The sequence below is a fragment of the Loxodonta africana genome, chromosome 8 (assembly GCF_030014295.1).
Source record: "Loxodonta africana isolate mLoxAfr1 chromosome 8, mLoxAfr1.hap2, whole genome shotgun sequence".
Lineage (NCBI taxonomy): Eukaryota > Metazoa > Chordata > Mammalia > Proboscidea > Elephantidae > Loxodonta > Loxodonta africana.
Window position 1 is genome coordinate 35644015 of NC_087349.1, and position 22759 is coordinate 35666773.

At 35.4% G+C, this 22759-nt stretch overlaps 1 protein-coding gene across 1 annotated transcript in view; it reads left to right on the top strand.

Annotated features, from left to right (window-relative positions):
* The first annotated feature begins 14664 nt into the window (after positions 1-14664).
* The window catches only part of PPP1R3A (protein phosphatase 1 regulatory subunit 3A), a 50735-nt gene continuing 42640 nt past the window's right edge, over positions 14665-22759 (top strand). Inside the window, exon 1 of the mRNA XM_064289794.1 lies at positions 14665-15452. Within this exon, the coding sequence (XP_064145864.1) occupies positions 14665-15452 (788 nt within the window). The remainder of the gene's footprint in view (positions 15453-22759) is intronic.

Here is a 22759-nt window from a genome sequence, read left to right on the forward strand (position 1 = left end):
AGTGCCATCGAATCAATAGCAACTCCATGAGGGTTTTTCAGGATAGGCTAAGGGGACTTGGGGGTGGGGGATGGGAAGATTGGAAGTTGAAGGCTTTCGATGAAATCAAATATAGTAACTACAACTGTTCTTTTCCTTCTTTGCATGCTCAAGTCCAAATCCAACACTATAAGCTCTTGTTCTTTAAAGGAAAGTTATGCAAACAGAAACTGGAGAACACATTTGTTACAAAAATATTAATATATAGTGGGTATTGTGCTTTGATAAATGTAACATTTCACACAAGTTTAAGGCATTAAGTTATCTTACTTTTTATTTCAATATAGGCTATTGTTACCTGAGCACCTGCTATGTGCTAGGCACTGTGCTTGCCTTTAAAAAACTATACTGTCTCATTTAATATTCATAACATTACCATCAGCCTTGTTTTACATACAAAGAAAATTGGGATTCTTAGAGAAGTCAAATACTTGGCCCATGTCCCAAGGCTGGTAATGTATGAACCACAGTTTGAGTAGAATTTTCTTGACTGCAATGCTCTGTCCTCATGGGTTTTAGTTGAATGGGATTTATTGTAAAGTGGTGAACGGATGAAGAGTATTGGCCCTGGGACTACTGCCATCCTTTTACTAACTAGCTGTGATGGGGTCAAGGGACTCCGTCTCTCTGCCCTTTAATACCCACATCTGTAAAAAGAAAGGGTGTTAGCTAAAATTCCCTATTGCTCTATTTTTTTTTTTCCTGCCAAAGACTTTCTTACCATGAAAACATCTAAAAGACAAAGGTAGAGCTTTTAATTTTTTTTTCTTCTATCAGAAGGTTTTCTCGTAATCACTGCTTCATTATGAAGCTATTGTCCTTGGCATTCAATTCCATAAATTATCCTTACATAGATTACTGGACGTATACATTCAACGTGAAGGGATTTGGAAATATTGGATCTAAGGGTCTATACAGAATTGAGATTTTAAAAATTTATATCTTACTTACAAAAAAAGAAGTCAAACCCATTGCCATCGAGTCAATTCGGACTCATAGTGACCCTATAGGATAAAGTAGAACTGCCCCACAGGGTTTCCAAGGAGCACCTGGTAGATTCGAACTGCCGGCTGTTTGGTTAGCAGCCTTAGCTCTTAACCACTAAGCCACCAGGAATGCTTGTTTTTTACAAAGCTGAGTGCTATAACTACTGTGAAAGCTGAATATACAGCAGGTAAAAGAACTTGAAAAAAGAATAATATTATTTACATTTAGAGTCACTAAGTTAATTATACAAATATAAACTGAAGAAGAGTTGGCTTGACACCAATTGACGTTTAAAAGAAAGAAACTGACTTCCCATTTCTGCTATGATACTCTAGCATGGGCAGACCAATGCTTCTACCAAGAATGACTAGAAAAGGCAGAAAAATGGAGTATCAGGCATAGATTTTAAAAACACGGAGATCGATAAGTTTAAGAAAATAGTTGGCTAGATGGAGAATTTGACTGGAAATTGGATTTTTTTATTGAGATATAATTCACATATCATGAAATTCACCCCTTTAGAGTGTATAATTCACTGTCTTCTAGTCTATTCATATAATTGCAAAGCTGTAATCATTACCTAATTCCTAAACCTTTGCAACACCCCAGAAAGGAAGCCCCATGCCCATTAGCAGCCACTTCACATCCCACTCCTCCAAGCTGTGGAAACTACTAATCTCCTTTCTATATCAATAGATTTACCTGTTGTGGACATTTCATATAAATGGAGCTATAAGATACGCATTCTTTTCTGACTAGCTTCTTTCACTTAACATAATGTTTTCAAGGTTCATCCAGTTACATAACGTAACAGAAGTTTATTCCTTTTTATGGCTGAGATTCTATTGTATGGACATCCAAAAAAAAAAAAAAAAACGAGTGCCGTTGAGTCGATTCCGACTCATATCACATCTTATTTATCCATTTATCAACTGAATAATAGTTGGATTGTTTCCACTTTGTGGCTGTCATGAATATTCTGCTGTAAATATCAGTGTACAGGATTTTCTGTGGTTATGTCTTTTCAATTCTTTTGGGTGTATACCTAGGAGTGAAATTGCTGGGGCATATGGTAACTCTATGTCTGATATTTTAAGGAACTAACTGTTTTCCAACATGGCTGCACCATTTTATGTTCTCAGAGGCAATGTGTGAAGGATCTATTTTCTCTGTATTCTTGCTAACACTTGTCATTTTCCTTGTTTTTTATTATAAACATCATAAAAACATCATAGTGGGTATGAAAAAAAAAGTGGTATCTTATTGTGGTTTGGGCTGTGTTTCCTTAATTACTAATGTTGTTGAGTATCTTTTCATGTGTTTGTTGGGCCATTTATAAATCTTCTTTGGAGAAATATCTATTCAAATCCTTTGTCCATTTCGAATTGAGTTATTTGACTTTTTATTGTTGAGTTATAGAGATTCTTTGTATGTTCCGGGTACGCATGCTTTATAAGGTATGTGATATGCAAACATTTTCTCCCATTCTATGGATTGTTTTTTCATTTTGTTGATAGTTCTCCTTTGGCGGACAAACATTTTTAATTTTTGATGAAACCCAGCTTATCCATTTTTTTTTTGTTTTTTTTTTTAATGTGCTTTTGACGTCACAACTAAGAAACCATTGCCTAATCCAAGGTTATAAGGATTTATGCTTATGTTTTCATTTAAAAATTTTTACGGTTTTAGCTCTTAAATTTATTCCTTTGATTCATTATGAGTAAATTTTTGTATGTGGTGTGAATTGTTATGAGTAAATTTTTGTGTATGGTGTGAGGTGGGAGCCCAACTTCATTCTTTTCCATGTGGACATCCAATTTATCTGAGATTAAATATCATAATTAACTTTAATATTGAAATCTTTATCCCACAGATGAGAACTTAGATAAGAATGGCAGGTACAGCTCTACTATTGAATATTGTACTAGAACTTTCTTTGACAATCCAATAAAGTAAGAAAATACACAAAAGTGAGAAACTAAGAAACAAAGAGTCATTATTCAGAGATGACATGATATCACCATGTTTCTATGTAAATAATACGTGCCTTTTATGTTTGTTTGCCAACCACTCCATCCCCCTGTGAGGTATTTTCATAAGCGGGCTATGCTAATTTTTTTACAGCAATTTGTAAAAAAAAATTGGCATAATCGTGCTTATGGAAATACCTCATAGAAAGAGGGCACTGTTGGCAAACAAATGAAGAAGACAGGTGTTATTTGTAAAAATATGGTATACACATAGAATACAAAAGAAACTGTAGATAAACTACTACAATTAAAAAACAAATTTGGTAAGGGCACTAGATACAAGGTCAGTATACAAAAATCAAAAGGAAAAGTAGAAAATGAAACATTTAAAATGACATTATTTACATCTAGCATAAAACACATCTAGCATAAAAAAGTCAAAAATACTAAGAAATAAATCCCATGATAGATATGCAAAGGCTCCTCACTGAAAACTCCAAGACATTATTGAAAGCAATTAAAGAAGATCTAGGAGCCTGGGTGGTACAAGTAGTTTGTTCTTAACTAAAAGGTTAATAGTTTGAGCCCATCCAACAGGCATTAAGGCAACTCACATGACAGAAAGGCTTGATGATCTGCTTCTGTAAAGATTACAGCCAAGAGACCACCATGGAGCAGTTTTACTTTGTAACACATGGAGTTGCCATGAATTAGAAGCTGACTTGATGGCAGCTAACAATGACAACAGCATTAATATTGAATATATGCATACTCTATGATCCAGGATTCCACTCCTAGGCATAAACCTAAAGGCATGTGCATCAAATGCAATATACAAGAACGTTCATAGAAGAACTCTTTTTGGTGGTCCAAAACTGGAAACAACCAATATGTCCATCAACAGTAAAATGAACAAATAAATTGTGGTACATTCGTAAAATAGAATATTATGCAGCAAGGAGAATGGAACAGTCTTACAATCATGAGATCAAGGAAAAGAAGTCAGACACTACATAGTTCGTTTCCATTTATATAAGGTTAAAAACAGGTAAAACTAATCAGTGGTGATAGAAGTCAGTGGTTACTTTTGGGAGTTGCTATTGGTAGTGGGCACGAGTCAGATTGCTGGCGTGGATGCTGGTGATCTTCTATTTGTTGAGCTAGTTGGTTGTATGGCTAAGTTCACTTTGTGAAAAGTTCACTGAGTTGTTTGCTTATGAATTATGTGCTTTCCATAGGAACACGACACTTTAAAAAAGTATTAGTTGACACAGTAAGTTCTTATGAAAACTAGCTGGTGCAATAAGTTCTTTTGAGGATATCAAATACTGCTGTTAAAACAAAAAAAAATCATAATGTAAACTAGATGGTAGTACAGAATAGGAAAGATCTTTTTATTATACTGATTCAAAAATGGAATTGCTGCCTATGAAGAAGTGTGCTCCCTATGACTAGGTGCATCCATCCTCAAGATGGAAGCAATCCTAATAATCAATCTTAAAAGGGAGTGTCTAAAGCGTGGAGGCTGGTCAAAATGACTTGCAAGGAGCTTTCCAGCTTAAAAAAAAACAAAAACAAAAACCATTGCCATTGCCTCTCTTCCTACTCATAGCAACCCTATAGGACAGAGTGTAACTGCCCCATAGAATTTCCAAGGAGCACCTGGTGGATTTGAACTGCCGACCTTTTGGTTAGCAGCCATAGCTCTTAACCACTACACCCCCAGGGTTTTCTTCCAGCTTTTGGGCTATATAATTTTAAACCTTACAATGCTATACAGCGCAAACTTCAAATGAGTTATGCTATACGATTTGCCAAACTCCACACATTGGTGAGGAAATCATTTATACTTTCGAGCTGATTCCACTTGAAGGAACATATATTTCTCACTTCCTTCTATTTTTGAAAACTATTTGGTTATATGATTTAAAAAATATACATGACGAAGCCCCTGGGCTAAGCAAGAGATTGCCCAGAATTTTTTTTTTTTTTTTTTTTTGCTGTTCTTAAGAAAAGATTAAAAATAATCTAAAGACAGTTAACTGCTCTATTGGTAAAAGATGATTTACAATTGGGAAATTCAGAATGAAGCTAAATATATCTACTCGATGCACCAGGAAGTGCCTTATAAAAAATTAAGCAAGTTCTATTTATTTCTCACCTCAATATTCAGATCTCATATTCATATCAAATCTCATATTCAGATTAGATATACATAATGTGTGTGTGTTCATACAAACATTGTCATGTATTTTTCATATTACATGGCAAAGAGATTTTTATAATGGTTACTAATTCAGTTTGAGCCTAACAGTAACTTTAGGTGCATAAAAGGGACAGAATGGCATAAATTTTACTTTTAATTCACAGGAACAACTCCTCCTGCTTGTCAAATAATCCTTTGCAGATATCAATCATTCTTAAATTTTTCATTTAAGGACCCAAGATGAAAACTGTGTGTACTATACACAGAAAAATGTAGACACCCAATTTAACAAATTTAACATACAATTTCAGAAGAATTTCTAACCATTTGTTTTCCATCCACAAATCCTGCAGGGTCCAGAAATTCCAAGTTACAAGCCCCTGACCTGGTAAATGAATGTAATGTAAAGCTTAGAAAACTAAAACAATACCCATGATGTTACTGACTTCGGTATAACATTAAATAATATTAGGTGTCCTACTCTGTGGAAACCCTTGTAGCATAGTGGTTAAGAGTTTTTTGACTGCTAAGAAAAAGGCCAGCAGTTTGAATCTACCAGGCGCTTCTTGGAAACTCTGTGGGGCAGTTCTTCTCTGTCCTATAGGGTAGCTATGAGTAGGAATCGACTCAATTGCAATGGGTTTTTTGGGTCCTACTCTGTATGGCAAATTCATTTTAAGATTCTTCAAATTGTTGCAGAATCATTAAGAATCTATTATCACCCAAAACTGTACCAAGCACTGTATAAAGCATACACATATCTTTGAAACTTTTGGAGAAATCTATAGCAAATGCTGAATTGTTGCCTACATTAAGTAACTCACATGACAGAAGACTTATAAAAAGTTAGTCACATATCTTACAACACCTTCTTATAAACTGATGGAAAAAAATGTAATCTTCTGGGGTGCTAATTATTGGTAGATTCCCTTAACAAAATCCAGGAAATTATAATTTTCCAAAATCAAGTTTTGTTTCCTTTCATGCTTTATGTTGTTTCATCTAATATTCAATCATTTATTGATTTCAGTAACAACCAGAAAGAACAAGTATGAAGTGGAGAAGAAGGCAAAAATTTTCTAGTAATCTAAACTCACGTAGACTCAGTCCAAAGAAAATACATGCAGTATAAAACTAATCCAAAACAAATCAAGTAGTTCTTTCTTCTGCTCTTATTTGAATTAAAAGAAAAGAAAAAAAAAACCAAACCCATTGCTGTCCAGTCAATTCCGACTCATAGCGACCCCTTAGAACAGAGTAGAACTGACTCATAGGGCTTCTGAGGAGCAACTGGTGGATTTGATCTGCTGACCTTCTGGTTAGCAGCCCTAGCTCTTAACTACTGTGCCACCAGGGCTCCCTTAATTGAATATGCAAGTAATAAAGGATCATCAACACTATGCATTGGTATTTACTCTCTGTTTACTATCGAAAATATCTGGTCTGAACAAAGAATATTTGTATCTGGTAAATATAACAAATATGTCCAGAAATGAATCTAAATAAATATTGTCTAAAATTTAATTTTTGGAAATTTTAACATTAAATATTAAGTTAACATGCAAAATAAACTTTTGATAACTCACATCAAAATAATCAGAAAAAAACTTTGAATTTTATCTTTAATTGTGTAAAACAATGGTCCTTGTTGTTGTTGTTCTTAGGTGCCATCTAGTTGGTTCTGACTCATAGCAACCCGATGTAAAACAGAACAAAACACTGCCTGGTCCTGTGACATCCTCACAATCATTGCTATGTTTGAGCCCTTTGTTGCAGCCACTGTGTCAATCCATGTCGTTGAGTTTTCCTCTGTGTCACTGATCCTCTACTTTACCAAGCATGATGTCCTTCTCAAGGGACTGTTTCCTCCTGATAACATGTCCAAAGTACTTGAGACTAAGTCTTGCCATTATCACTTCTAAAGAGCATTCTGGCTGCACATCTCCCAAGACAGACCTGAATGTTCTTCTGGCAGTCCATGGTATATCCAATATTATTTGCCAGCATCAGAATTCAAAGGCATTAATTCTTCTTCGGTCTTCCTTATTCATTGTTCAGCTTTCCATGCATATGAGGCAATTGAAAACATCATGGCTTGTGTTAGGTGAACCTTAGTTCTCAAATTGACATCTTTGTTTTTTAACACTTTAAAGAGATCTTTTTGCAGCACACTTGCCCAATGCAATATGTTGTTTGACTGCAGCTTCCATGGGCATTGATTTGTGGATCCAAGTAAAATGAAATCCTTGACAACATCAATATTTTCTCCATTTATCATGATGCCACTTATTGGTCCAGTTGTGAGGATTTTTGTTTGTGTTGAGGTGTAATCCATACTGAAGGCTGTATTCTTTGATCTTCATCAGTTAGTGCTTCAAGTACTCTTCCTTTTCGGCAAGCAATGTTGGTTGTGTCAACTGCATATCACAGGTTGTAAATGAGTCTGTCTTCCTCCAATCCTGATACTGCCTTCTTCCTCCTATAGTCTGGCTTCTTGGATTATTTGCTCAGCATACAAATTGAATAAGTATGGTGAAAGGATACTACCCTGACACACACCTTTTCTGCTTTTAAACCACTCGATAGCCCCTTGTTCTGTTGGGACAACTGCTCTTGGTTTGAGTACAATGATTCTAGGCTATACCAAGGGATATTGTAGTCTGGCATGATACTCTTACCCAGACTGAAAGTGTAGGGTGAGAAATAAGCAGAGCATTTTAATATTAGAGTCCCTGCATTTGAAAAGTCAATACAGTTAGCAAAGTAATAGCAGTCACAAGAATCAGAATTTTTGAGACAATAGGATCTCTAGGCCTGGTTGTCTTTGGTGAGAGCAATAGGTGTTCAAGCCTCTTTGAAATAAGGATGGAGGGGATCTGGCTGCAGATAAAAAGGATTTAAAAACTTGTTCATGAAACAAGAATTCAGTTCTAACACGATAAAGAAACAAATATGGGTAGAACCCCTGGATCCAAGTTTATAAGTAATAGTCCCAAGATTCCCCAATCAGTGATTACGGCTATTAGGTCAAGAAAGTGAGATACACCACATTGAAGACTTTGTATTGTTGCCTATCTCTCCACTAGATGGTAGGCTATTAAGAACAGATTTTGTGTTTTATTTTTAACTTTGTCACTTTAGGATCTAACAAAATGCCTGACACAGAGTAAGAAGTCAACAAATGTTTGCTTCACCAATAAACGGCAACTTTCATGATAAAAAGATTGTGTGTTTGCAGATTCACCAGTTTTAAAGCCATCTTAAATGATAAATATTCAGATATTTATACAAAAATGTTAAAGGATTTCCCATATCACACAGTTCCTTAATTAAAAATGTGGCCCTAGAATCCAGACTTGTAATGCAATACACTTAGCTATACTTTTTGATATCTAAATGTACATAACATAAGCATGTATTTTATGAGTCAATTTACAACTTATTAAGATATTATCAGGTGATATTAGCCTTCAAGAAGTTTGTATATTCCTTCTGGAGTTAATGATGGAATCACATACAACACAAGATAAGAATCCAGTTGAGAACTCAGCTCTCAGTTTCCTTCTGTGTAAAATAAGGGGGTTACTTTTGATGCTTTCTTGCTTACTAAGCACATTTAGAGCTCTTTATTTCTACAGCTCTACTTTCTATGGCTTTATTTTGGTCAATGGAATTTGAAGCTCATTATAAAATCCATATTAAAGCAAGCACTTGGTACTTGAGCATCATACTAGTTGTGTTTTTTTTTCTCTTGAAAATTATGGTAAAGAATCTGGATGCTATTGGTGATAAAACTACCTATTCTGAATCATTCAATTCTACACAAAATAGATAATACATTCCTTTAAGATTTTGTCTTTGTTTGGCAAAGTTTCTATTCTCTGCTGATTTATCTGTGTATGCCCTATTGGTAGATGGGAGTATTCTCAGAGGAGTCTTTTTTTTTTCTTTCAATTTTTGGCATCTTGGTGAAAAAAATGAGTGTTTCAAACTATGTTTGAAGTAGAGTCCTTTAACTGTCAATCTATTCAGCATCAATATTAGCTCTAAAGAAATAACATATTTCATTTTTATAACTTAAATCATGATTTCCAAATAGAAATGTAGCAGAGTGTCTGAGGTAGAGAGGGGATGGTGTAAGATGTATTTATCAAGGAAGATACAGGTGAAAAAAGGTTAAGAGACCCTGCAACAAAGAAAAATTATCTGGACACCCTTGGAGATCTTTCATCAAATGGAAAAAAGAAAGTTTATAAAAATTAATTTATTAGAAAATAATGTAAATCTAGGACAAATGAATTTTAATAACAATTTTAAAAAATGATTAGTTAATTATAAATTCTAAAACTTGAAGTGGGCATGTTTGTGGTATAATATTAAGACTAATATTCAAAAAATGAGAGAGAGCTGAGTTCAAGTCCCAGCTGTCAGTAAATTATTGGGTCCTTTGTTATTCTGAATTTCAGGTCTGTTATGTATAAAATAAAGGAGCTAGACTAAATGCTTGCTAAGGATCATTAAAGTTCTCTTACTCTATAAACCAAAACTAAACCAGCTGCCATCAAGTTCATTCTGACTCATGGCAACCCCTTGTATGCTGAGCAGAAATGCTTCCCATAGGGTTTTCGTGGCTGTGACCTTTGGAAGTTGATTGCCAGGCCTTTCTACTGAGACAACTCTGGGTGGGTTCAAACTGCCAACTTTTCTGTTAACAGCCAAGTGCTTAACCATTTGCATCACCCATGGAACTCTACTAAATTTTTATATGTCATTTTTTGTAAAAAGTGTTTTATAGCCTCCGTATCAAAAAAAAAAAAAGCACTTTCTACATGAGGAATGATCACTACAATTGTTTTTTATAACTAGAATCTAGTCCCCAAGTCTCTGGCCGACAGACTAGTATATATCAGTCTTAACCAGGGCCGCATTTTAGAATCATTAGTGGACAGTCTTCAACCTTGAAGCCCTTATTCATTAGACCTAATAGTGAACCTGAGCCTGTGTAGTTTGAATCTCTCTCCCACTGATTTTCATATGTATCCCTAATTAAGAACCTCTGCTCCACATTGTCTTTTTTATTTTTTTGAATTTTTGGTTTTTTTCCCCAGGTTGTTTTTGACAAAGTGTTTCTTGAGTTTAGGCTGCAAAGACCTAAGATAACAAGGGAAACAAATGCGAAATTGTAACTGATCTCAAAAAAATTTTCTTTCCTATTCCTGTGTGGATAAACCCAATCTTACTTGTGACTTCCAATTGATCAGAGCTCACAGACCTTAGATATTATTATTATTTTTTTTTTTTTGGCTGAATCTGTGCCAGTAAAGATAGGAAATAAGAGCTCAGTTAACACTGAGAAGGAAGGGACAGATAGATAGGTGGATGGATGGATAGATATATAGATGGATGGTGGATGGATGAATGGATGAATGGGTGGATGGAAGGAAGAAAGGATAAAGGAAGGAAGGGGAGAGGAACACACACATATATTTTAAATTATACATGCTTAAATACAGTGTGTAGGTACATAAAGATAAGTTAGTACTAAACCTTTAATCTCTGTTATCTTCTGTTTCCTCCTCTAGATCCACCCTCCACCTTTTTCAACATTCTCCTCCTTGCTTTCTTCTCCAGGAGCCTGACTTAAAGGAACTATAATAGTTTTTGTGGCTGCTGGCTCCCAGTTGAGTTTGACTAATGGGTAGCCCTGGTAGGACATCAGAGAAAGAGAGGAGTGAATTCAGGGTACTAACACCCTGGATCACTCCTGAAAAGGTCGTCCTCAGCTGGCTGTGTCCCTTGACTAAATGTCACTGATCCTCTTGAGCCAGCAAACTCTGAATGCTCTTTGCTTCCCAGTTCTGGTAATCACTCCCTTTGTTCGTCTCATGAGAGAAAAGAGGGGTAGTAACAACTCAGATAGGACTGCCCGCAGGTTACCACCAGCCTGGAGTTTTCTTTGCATTCACACTTTGTAAGTAAAAACCAAAACCTTTTGCCAGTCGAGTCCTTTCTGACTCATAGTGACACTATAGGATAGAGTAGAACTGCCCCATAGGGTTTCCAAGGCTGTAATCTTGGAAGGTTGTTTTCTTGGCAGGCTGAAAGCAGACTGCCAAATCTTTATCCCATGGAGCAGCTGGTGGGTTTCAACCACCGACCTTTCAGTTAGCAGTTGAGCTCTTAACTACTTCGCCTCCAGGGCTCCAAGCCCTTCTGGAATTATCCTATTTTGAGTTATCTGTTTCCTATTTACTGTGATCTTGACACATACAATCTCTTATATAAAAGACACCTTTGAGAATCTTTGGTTAATACAGAGAAAATAGAATGCTTTAGTTTCTAAAAAGCTCTACTGCTGCTAAAACAGTCTAAGTAGCTGAGGAAAAGAGGAAAAGAACGATAGGTTAAAAGTGGTGTTAAAATTAAAATGGTAGTGGATATGAAAAAAACAGGATGTTGATCTGATCTATGATACGGAAAAGAAGTGAGGCAATGTGAATTTCAAATGAATACAAACACCAAGCCACAATGCTAAGGCCGATAGTGCTTCTTATGTGTGCCCCAGAGAGACCTGATCTGTGATATTGTGTTCATCTACAGGCGCTTCATTAAAGGCAAATATAGGCAAGCTAGAAGGAGTTCATAGAGGAATAACAAAATGATAAAGAGTGCTGGAGGATTGACATGTGAGAACAGATTAAAAAGATGAAATCACTTTGCTTTAGTTAAGTGGTGACTAAGGGGGAACCTGTCAACTGTCTACAATTATGTGAAGGTTATAAACTCCAAAAGAAAGGCAGTGATTACTAGGAATCAAGGGAGTAGTGCTCTGTTTAAAGAGACAAATTAAGAAGGGAAAAGTTTAGATCAGATAACAGGAACATTTTCTAATGGAGAGCTATTTTATATCTTTTAAAAAGACAAAAAAGTTGAAAATCATATTATAATATATATGTAAATTTTCTATAGTGTATCTGTTTACCTATCTACCTATTTTTATCTATCTAAAAACAGGTTGTGTTTTTTTTCTTATCTATCTAGCCATCCATCCACCTACATACCTACCCACCCATGGCTCTTAGAAATCATCCTCCCACAATCCAGGAATAAAAAATAATGATTACCATTCCTATTGGTTTTGTATGGTATTTAACAAGCATGTCATTTAATTGTTAACTTTGCTTATTAACAGTTAAAAACTATGAAGTTTAGAAAATTTGAGCAACATTCCAAAGTTTACCCAACTAGTCAGTAGCAGAGCCAGGATATGAACACAGGAGTCTTTACCTGTGCCCCTGCTTATAACCACTGGGTGGTTAAATTATTTTAGTATGTTATTAGATCTTTAAATTTTTGCATTATTCTATTATTTACACGACTGTATGGATTATTTTGGAAACCCTGGTGGCATAGTGGTTAAGTGCTACGGCTGCTAACCAAAGAGTCGGCAGTTCAAATCCACCAGGCGCTCCTTGGAAACTCTATGAGGCAGTTCTACTCTGTCCTATAGGGTCGCTATGAGTCGGAATCGACTCAATGGCACTGGGTTTGGTTTTTTGTTTTTTTATGGATTATTTCACTGGTTCGGAATTGACTCGACGGCAACAGGTGTGCATGTGTGTGTATGAAGTATTTTGTTACTCATTTCCTTGACTAAATTTATACTTCAAGTACCTTGGACTAAGGCTACTTGTGGTCATTAAGTTTTCAAGGGATAGTCATTCTCACAGCCATTTCCCACTCTTGAACAATTCAAGTGGTCACCACCCATTCTAGCTATGTGGGTGAAGTACTGCCCACATAATTTTATTTCCCTATCCTTCGAGATACTACTCATTTACAATTTTGAAAAATAATTTTTCAATCCACTACTTTTTGCAATTCAAATTATCCAATAAGTTACAGCATATTTATAAAGTTGTCACGTGAAAGAAATTACGCTATTGGGTTTTCTCTCTTTTTAAATTACTTGCTTCTGACACTTTATATTTTTTAATTCAATTTAATTTACTTAATTCTAAAGATATTTCAGAAGAAAATCAAGCTCAAGTCTCAACTTCCCCAATTGCAGCTCTCCACCAACAACAGTTTCTTTTGTATCCTTCCAGGAATTTTCTGTGCACATATCTACGCACACTTTTTTCTTTATTAACTTTTTATCTTGGGTATCTTTCCATATTAGCATACATTATGCTACTTCATCCTTTTAACAACTGTAAAACATTCTGTTGTATGGGTGGAACATTATTCATCCAGTCCCTTGATGGATACTTAAATCACTTTTTATCCAGACTTTGTAAATAAACAATTTTGTTATAAACATATTTCTACATATATGTTTGAATACTTAACCAATACTGATGGGCAAATTTCTATTTGGGGCACGTCTGGGTCAAAGCATACATGCATTTAATTTTAATAAGTTTTTGCCAAGTTGCTATCCCCAAAGTGGGTTTTACATTTGCACAAAATAAAAAAAAAAAAAATTTTTTTTTTTTTATATATGAGAGTACAAACAGACTACTAACACTTTAAAACTCACACCAAACTCCAAATGCTATGTTACCAACTTCTGCTGTGAGGGTATAAAATGGTGATTTTTCTGAAGATGAACAGTTTATTCTACATAAATATTTTACTGATGGGCCAGGCTCACCTTTGTCTGAAAATATTTTCAAGCCAATAAGACATTACTGATGTGTATTTTCCCATGGTTTAATGAAAAGAAACCTACTATGTTTAAAATAACAGATCTGACTAATTCTTTTGTTTAGACTTTGGCTTATGCTAGTTCTTCCACCTGGAAAATGTACCCCACCCCAACTCAGCCCTGCCTACCCTTCTCTGGTTTATTCCAGCGATACCTTCCCCATTTAAATTGTGTATCTTCCTTCTAAATTCCCAGCACTTCTACATAACTCTTTAATAGTTCACATTTCACATTATAAGTCCCTGATAAATCGTAGCCATCCTAGGCTCTGGGTATTTTCACCTCTATAAATGTTCTTATCCTCCTCCCTCTTCTTTTGCCCATTCCAATCAGTTAATGTAGTTTAAACTACATACTAAGAATTGTGATACTACTTTTATTTTCTGTTAAACGTTCCAAGTTTTATTTTTAATATCAACTGATGAAATAATATGTTTATTTTAAAGTACAGAATTTTTAACACAGCAAAAGTGATTTTAAAATGTCTCATTAGAATTTAATTCACATACAAATGCAGCTTTAAAAACTAGGGGTTAAATCTGAAACATGCTGGCGAGAGTAACATGGATGCTATCATATTAAAGGCCTTCGGAGGCAAGCTAGCATAGTTTACACACCATCGGACCTATTTATAGAGCTGACTCCTTTTTGCAATGTCAACTGTAACATTATACTTATTTTAAACCACAGTATCTCAAATATCAGCCTCTACTAGTTGTACAGTTCTCTCTTATTTGATACCAGAGAGCCCAATGGAGCCTTCTGAAGCAACTAGTCAAATTAGCAAAGATAACTTTTTAGAAGTTCCTAATTTATCCGATTCTCTTTCTGAAGATGAAGAAGTTAAAGCTACTTTCAAACCTGGTTTCTCCCCTCAACCAAGTAGACGAGGTTCTGATTCTTCTGAAGACATGTGCATGGACACCCCATCTTCAGGTACGAGAAGAGTTTCATTTGCTGATAACTTTGGATTCAGTCTTGTGTCTGTTAAAGAATTTGATTGCTGGGAATTACCAAGTAGTTCAACCAATTTGGACTTAAATAAGGACATTTTTCATACAGAAGAATATGTTTTATCTCCACTATTTGATTTGCCTTCTTCAAAAGAAGATCTTATGCAAAAACTTCAAGTACAGAAAGCAGTACTGGAATCAACTGAGTGTCTTCCTGGGTCTACAAGTATGAAGGGAATTATTCGAGTTCTGAATATTTCTTTTCAGAAGTTAGTTTATGTGAGAATGTCCTTAGATGACTGGCAGACATACTATGACATCTTAGCAGAATATGTCCCTAATTCATGTGATGGTGAAACTGACCAGTTTTCCTTTAAGATTTTGTTGGTTCCTCCTTATCAAAAAGATGGCAGTAGAGTTGAGTTTTGTATACGTTATGAAACTTCTGTTGGTACATTTTGGTCAAATAACAATGGTGTAAATTATACATTGGTTTGTCAAAAGAAAGAACAAGAGCTGGAACCTGTAAAACCTAAGGAAGAAGTATCTAGTAGACACATGAAAGGCTGCTTAAAGGTAAAATCAAGGTGAGAATATATCTTCCATTTTTTACTATTCATAATATGAAAGCTTTTTTAATGTCATTCTTTGTTTGAAATGTTCTAAGAAATAGCCAATCTATTTTAAAATATTCTGCTTGCTATGTAAAAAACAATGGTGCTAAGATTTAACAAGGTCAATGCTATCCAAATAATAGCACTGTATTATACCTCCTTCAAACATGAGAAAAAAATACAGGTATAATGTAAGAGATGGGAGGGAGTACATGTGTATATTATTTGTCTAATGACTTATAAATTGCTTAAGCTCAAATCATGAAATCTAGATGCTTCACATGTAAAAGCAGTTTTTGGACAGTGGAAATATGTTTATTTTCAGTGGTTTTTAGATGTCTATGTTCTACTTTGAAATATTTCTGATTAATATAGAAACTGTGTCTCAATAGGTTCCAAGTGCTCAGAAATTTGTTGACCTCCCTCAATAAACTTCCTAATGACCGATTAAGTCACACAGGGATGTTTTGTGTGATACCTGCTAAGTTAAATCGTAAGAGCTAGGACTTTACTGAAAAACCAATAGAAAAACATAAGTCTTTTGTATGTAATGTGTGAAATCCACATAAAACTTTATAATTTATAATCAAATTTAACATTATTGAAAATAAATTGGTATGTTTAGTAAAAGTAAATGGAACAAAGTAAAAAAAAAAAAAAATGACCCAAATAGAAATAAAGGTACTCAGTTATGTAGATTAGGGATTTGAGATGTAACCCCTCATTAGTAACCTTGATCTCCTGTTAATATGAAAAATAAAGAAACCTGGAGCTGAGGTTCAGTGGGCTAATTTCCATGACACTAGGTTAGCAGATAAACCACCCTGGAGGTAATAGAGCTTTTCTGTACTTCAGAATGTCCCAATAGGAAATTCCCCATTGCTCCACCAGCCACAGGCAAATGTTTGATTATTCTTTGGCTGGTCCATCCTAACTGTCCTTAAATCCAAAAATTCTAGTAACTATACCAAAAATAGTGGCATACGGTAAAAAGGGAATCAAGACAGCCAGATTCTACGTATAATTCAATGACACTGGAAAAGTTTTTAGCAGGTTTATGCTTTAATGCCTTGATCTATTACATGACAACAAATAATACCTTCCAAATTTCTTATTCCGACACATTAGTGAATAAAATATACCAAACCAAACCCGCTGGCATTGAGTGGATTCCAACTCATAGCGAACCTATAGACAGAGTAGAGCCGCCCCATAGGGTTTCCAAGGCTATAAATCTTTACGGAAGCAGAGGGCCCTACCTTTCTCCCACAGAGTGGCTGATGGGTTCGAACTGCTGATCTTTTGGTTAGCAGCTGAGCACTTAACCACTGTACCACCCGGGCTCATCAAAATGCAATATAGGTGAAAGCAATTCAATCTTATAAAATATTTCTATTTTCATTATCCTTTTAAGTCATTTCAAATATTGCCTTAATTAGCTTTGTGAATTATGGCGAATTTCTAAATCCAAATCAAGCCTTTTCAGATTTTAATTGATGCTATTAAGAAAGGTAATATAATCCTAATCTCCATGTATGTTAAAGTAATAATCTATATGCTTATGAAAATTTTAAGCTACATATTAGCTATCCTGACAAAATAAATTCAACATTATTTAACACAACTAATTTATTCACATACACATACACAGATTAAATACTTTTCAGAGGAGATAATCATCAGTGAATATCTATTAAACATGTCACGACTTCTCTATATGTTATAGAAAAGCAGAGCTTAGGGAAGACAGACTTCCTGTCAAAAAGCTCATAAAAGAAGTTGAGTTTAATCGGATTTTTCTGCAAGTTAAAGATACTTTAAAATTACAAGCAATACACTGTAAACTATGGTATAGATAGGGAATTCCTTTTATAAAAGAAACTTGGTTTGATATCAACAACAGAGAATGGACAATTTATAGGCCTAATCTTCTAGCCCAGTCATGATATTATTGAAACTTCTCCTAGTATGAGATATGTATTACTATCTATATCCACACACACATTTGTATTCAGAACAGTAATCATCAAATTCATAGCGGACACCATTCAAGTTATAATATTGCTTTGGGGAAAAACCTGAGAAGAACTAAACCACAAAATGGTCTAAAGGCCTGTAAAGTTTCCTAATGAGTTATAAAAATGGAAAAAATCTCTCTCCTTGAAAACCACAAATACATTTTCTGCACTTCTATAACTTAAAAATGACCAACATAATTCAAACCACATTTTGAAAAAAGCATTTGCCTCTGGAGGAGACTTTCTGTGCTGAGTTTCAGTCCAACATGAATTTTTACATCTGATTTATATACCACTCAAAATGGAGTGTATAAAGGAAATCCTGACAGATCCTTAGAACAGCATGTGCCATAATAGAATATTTATACAGCTTTTCCATGATATAATTTATATGCAATAGGGTTTCAAATATTCCTAAAACTCACACAAGAGAGCATTATCAAATTTCTAAATGAATATTGCAGTTGGATTTCATTGTGAAGAATTTGGTTAGGGAAAAATAGCACACCTTGTTAATGTTATTTTATAAAACGTGTACTTGGCTAAAATAAAAATAAATTCATACTTATTTTATCAAAAAAATTATAGTTTGTAAAATATCCCCCTCCCCAATAGTCACAGAATCTAAATGAATTTTTCTCAAGTATTTACCCAATCCTTACGTAGCTTAATTTGGAGCTATTTCTTCCAGAAGAGAAATACCAAAGAGAAATGTGTGTTATTTTTTTTTCTTCATACATCCAAGTAGATTAATAATAGTGTATAGCATAAGTCACAGTTAAAATAAAATTAGGCTGTCCTAGTGTAGGCTATAACATCTAACTTCAATTTCTCCTAATACCAAAGTTCATTTACTATGGTGGTGTCTGAGATTGTATCTCCCTAATGTGTCAATAATCCCTCATAATAAGTACAGAACAAACTGTGGCAACACATTTAGCGAGGCAGGATTTCTGTTATGTCAATCACCCATCTAGGCACTATACCTTGTCTATAGAGATTTTTTTTTAAGGTCAGAGTTTGCAAATCTCCACATTGGTGTGGGTTCTCTATTTTCTGTTGATACTTGTTAGTCTATGCTCTTTGGACAGAAATAAATATCTAGAGGGAGCAGTTTGTAACTCTTGGGCATGTGACTGAGAGTGACCCAAAGGCATTCAATTGCTCTGAAAGGCATGCATCATGAGATACTTGTTAAGTGTCATCACATATGTGGCACCGGGGTACGTGCTAACAAACAAACTAAACAGTCTTTGGATCTACACTCTGTGGGTTTTATTTAAAAATAAATGACACCGATATAAATTACATTACACATATATGAACAAATGAGCTAAAAATAGCATTTAGAAGCAATATAACCTTAACATTAAAATTATGGGCTTCAGAGTTAGACAAAACTGGGTTTGTGTCCAAGCTCCCCACATGCTAGCTAGCTATGTGATCTTGAGCCACTTAAGCTTGGTTGGTTTTCTCATCTGTTTATTGGGAATCATAACAGCACTGCCTCATGCTATGAGATTTACATGAGATAATGCATATAAACTTTTTACCTAGTGTCTAGCACATAGTAAGTTCTCAGTAAATGTTAACTGCTGTAAAATGACAAGGCCAACCCTAGATTTAGATGGGTCAGAAAAACCCTAGAATTGCTCAACCAGTCCCCAAATCCCTTTCCCCTTTCCTTTTAGGGATCTTGAATTTCTCTTTGTCTCCTAAGGGATTTTAGTCAACAAGCAAAACTAATCAGACTATATGTTTTAATGAGAGGTGTCTCACCTTATAGCTGGAACATCTCAAAACTGGAAGAGATCTCAGTGACCACTAAAATTTCTACCTTTAATAGATGAGAAATAGAGGCCCAGAGAGGAAAGGAAGAAATAAGGCCTTAACTCTGGTGTTGAACAAACGTGCCTGTTAAACTCAGTAGTAAAATATATCCTTATCACCTATGTGGCCATGGACTTGTTACTTTACTTCCCAAAGCCTCATTTTATGCATCTGTAAAATAGGGGTAACGATGCCAGATGTTATGATTAAAGTAAAATGAGATTGTTTTTAAAGCTTCTAGTAGTGTTGAGCGTAGATAACATAATCATCAAGTCAGCTATCGTAATTATCTTCATCATTACCAAATCTTGTGTAGCTAATTAATTTTCTGATTCTTGGACTTGCATTATTTTTCCGTACTTCATAGGTTTCATTGTTCAGATTCCAAAGTTTGTTCAACAAATGTTTATTGAGAGTGTGTGTCAGGTGCTGTGTTAGGCACTGGTATTGAACTGAGAAACATGGCTGGAAACAAGATCCTATGAAAAAGAGGCCCCAAGGGAAGAGGTCTTACAGTGACAGGCAGGCAGGACAGGAGAGAGAGAAAACAACAAACCGTCTCAGATTCTTTGGGCATATAATGGAAGACATGGATAAAAAATGAAATAAAACAGTTTACATTACACTTTAGGTTTTCTAGAATATGTGATGTATAACTGACCTTGAATGCTGGCCAGGGGAATGTCTTTTTCAGCACCTTTTTTTCTTTTTCCCTTCCCGCCAGCTGCTAAATGTATGTTCTGAACCATTGGGTACACAGGTAGACTTCATCTGGGTTTATATTTTATTGAGTGAAACCAATTTATTATTTTAAGAAACAACATCGTATAAGTGTGTGATGGTATTTATAACTTGGCCAGGTAAATGCAAATAAATTCCTGAAAGATCGTAATGCCGAAGGAGGAAATGGATTAGTCTTCAATTTTTCTACCTGAGAGAGAGAATCAGGCACATTCAGGAATGGAACAGAGAGAAATCCTTTATAAAGCATGATTTTAAGAATACCGGAAGTTTATCTTTCAGGGTGGTAAAATCATTGAAATGAGGCCAAGAAAAGCATTGGAAAATGGGACAAAATATGCAGCCATATTGCATGCTTCAGTCAGAGCCATTGGTTTGTAAGACTTCCTTAATTTACATTTACAGTATACTCTGGGGTCCTGGAAAAAGTCCAAATAGGTGTAAATAGCCCCATGAGGCTGCTGGGACCTAACGTATTCCATAACTAACTCGTTTTGAGTCCACACTAACTGTGGAAGCCAGGTCGGTTTAAGAGGAGAGACCTCTGGCAAGGCCGTATGGAAACATAAAACACAGCTGCATATGACCTGTCAAGAGGACTGTTTAGAAGCTGCCAGCTGGTTGACAGCAAGAAGCCAAGCAGCTTAGAGTTTCCTTGGAGATACACCAGGGCTTCGTGGCTGCCTGGTTTAGTGGGAATCCATACCCTTATGAGTATGACTTTCCTCAGGGTAGTTTTGAACCTTTGCTGAGAGAAGAGGAACAAGAGGGATATCATCACTCAGGGTTTCTCTCAAGCTCTAGCTAAAAGGAGTCACTATGGATGCCATGCTCCAGATGGGTCCTCTGGAATCTCAATGAGCCTAACTTCCCTGCAGACATCCACACGCTGTCTGTAGAAGTGGAGCAGGTCCAAGGACTCTGAGCCAGATAAGTTCCAGGCCAAAAAAAAAAAAAAAAAATGATAGCACCATTGTGAAGTGGGACAACTTAGCTTTTGACCATCTTCCAACTCTGCTAACTGTGACTCTTGTTCCTGTTCCATGTTTTTACCCCAACACCTCAGCAGGAAAAACTTAGCGGAAGTGACCTCAGGGGAAGTCATCTGAGGTGGGCCTGATTCCATTGCCCTCTTAGACTTTGAAGACCCTCTATGCTTTTAAACTCTGATACCTCACTTTGTAACCTTGCCTGAATCGACTCGACGGCACTGGGTTATATATAATTTGTATATATATAAATATATATATAATATAATAAGAACATATATACGTATATATACATACATATATGTGTATACCTTTTTTTTTATATATATATATATGGTATGTGTGCATATCCCATTGCTGTCTAGTGGATTCCAACTTACGTGTTACAAAGTAGAACTGCTCCACAGAATATTCTTGCCTGCAATCTTTATGGAAGCAGAACTTCAAGACTTTCTTCCTCAGTGCTGCTAGATGGGTTCGAACTGTCACTCTTCTTTTGGTTAGTAGTGGGGAGCAATCCATTTGTGCCACCCGAGAACCTTCGGACAAATATACAAAGGGATTATCTCTATCTTACACTCAGTTGAGGTCAGTTGCACGAAGGGGATTTGACTTTGAACTGAGACAATAGATAATTTTAGAGCAGAGAGCGCTGTAGTGTACAAAGCAGATTTGAGTACAGAACCATGGTAAAGGCTCCATAGAACCATGGGGACTTGGGGGCCTAGAGTGCTTCAGTGTGTGTGTGGGGCGGGGTGGTTGGGAAGGGGGAATTTAAAAAAAACTGTGAGGTAATGGAAACAACAAGGACTTTAAAATAAGGCAGTCTTGGGATTTTCCTTGGCATGGAGTTGCCATGAGTTGAGGGTGACTCGGCAGCAGCTAAGAACAACTGTGTGAATTTATAAATTACATTTTTTATCTATTTTATTCGGTCGTACAATAAGGACAATATTTATTTGCCAGAGTCAGCTATCTTAGTTGCTGACACTTTATAAATACTCAAAATGACAGTATAGTTGGCAAAACCAAAAGCAAAAACGAAACCCCTCAAACCCATTGCCGTCAAGTCGATTCCGACTCATAGTGACCCTATAGGTGGCAAAGGTGGCAAATCCCATGTTTTAAAATCTTGTTTATGGCTAGTTCTGTGCTCAAGAATAATGGAGCAATGCTTTTTTTCCTCATTATTATTCCTAATGCCAGGACTCAGGCTAATACAAATAATTTCAAATTACTTATGTTATGAGTATAATAAGGTTTTGGACACTAATGAGAGAACCTAACTTTTATGGCATTACTTCTATGGGCAAAAATGATTTCTGAATTCCAACAACTCCTGGATTCCAAGAATCTTTTGGAACATCACCTGGTCATAAATTGAAGATTATGTATTTCTTTAAAGCTAAACTACAATGTGTTTCTTCTTAAGATAAAATTTTATGTGGAAACTAAGAAAATTGAGAGTTGATTAACTAGCCTTCAGTGTTAATGGTTGGAACTTGAAGCCATTAATTTGTTTTACCTTATAATAAAATGCATTTGAGTTGTAAGAAAAAACATTTAAAAAATATGGTCTTTACTCTGTGAATATGTGCAATGATACTGTTATTTTGAGGGTCACGTTTACTATTTTCACCCACTCTTTGTGCCTGAGTAATTGTCTTCTAAGGTACTTGGTATTTTAAGTAGAACTTTTGGC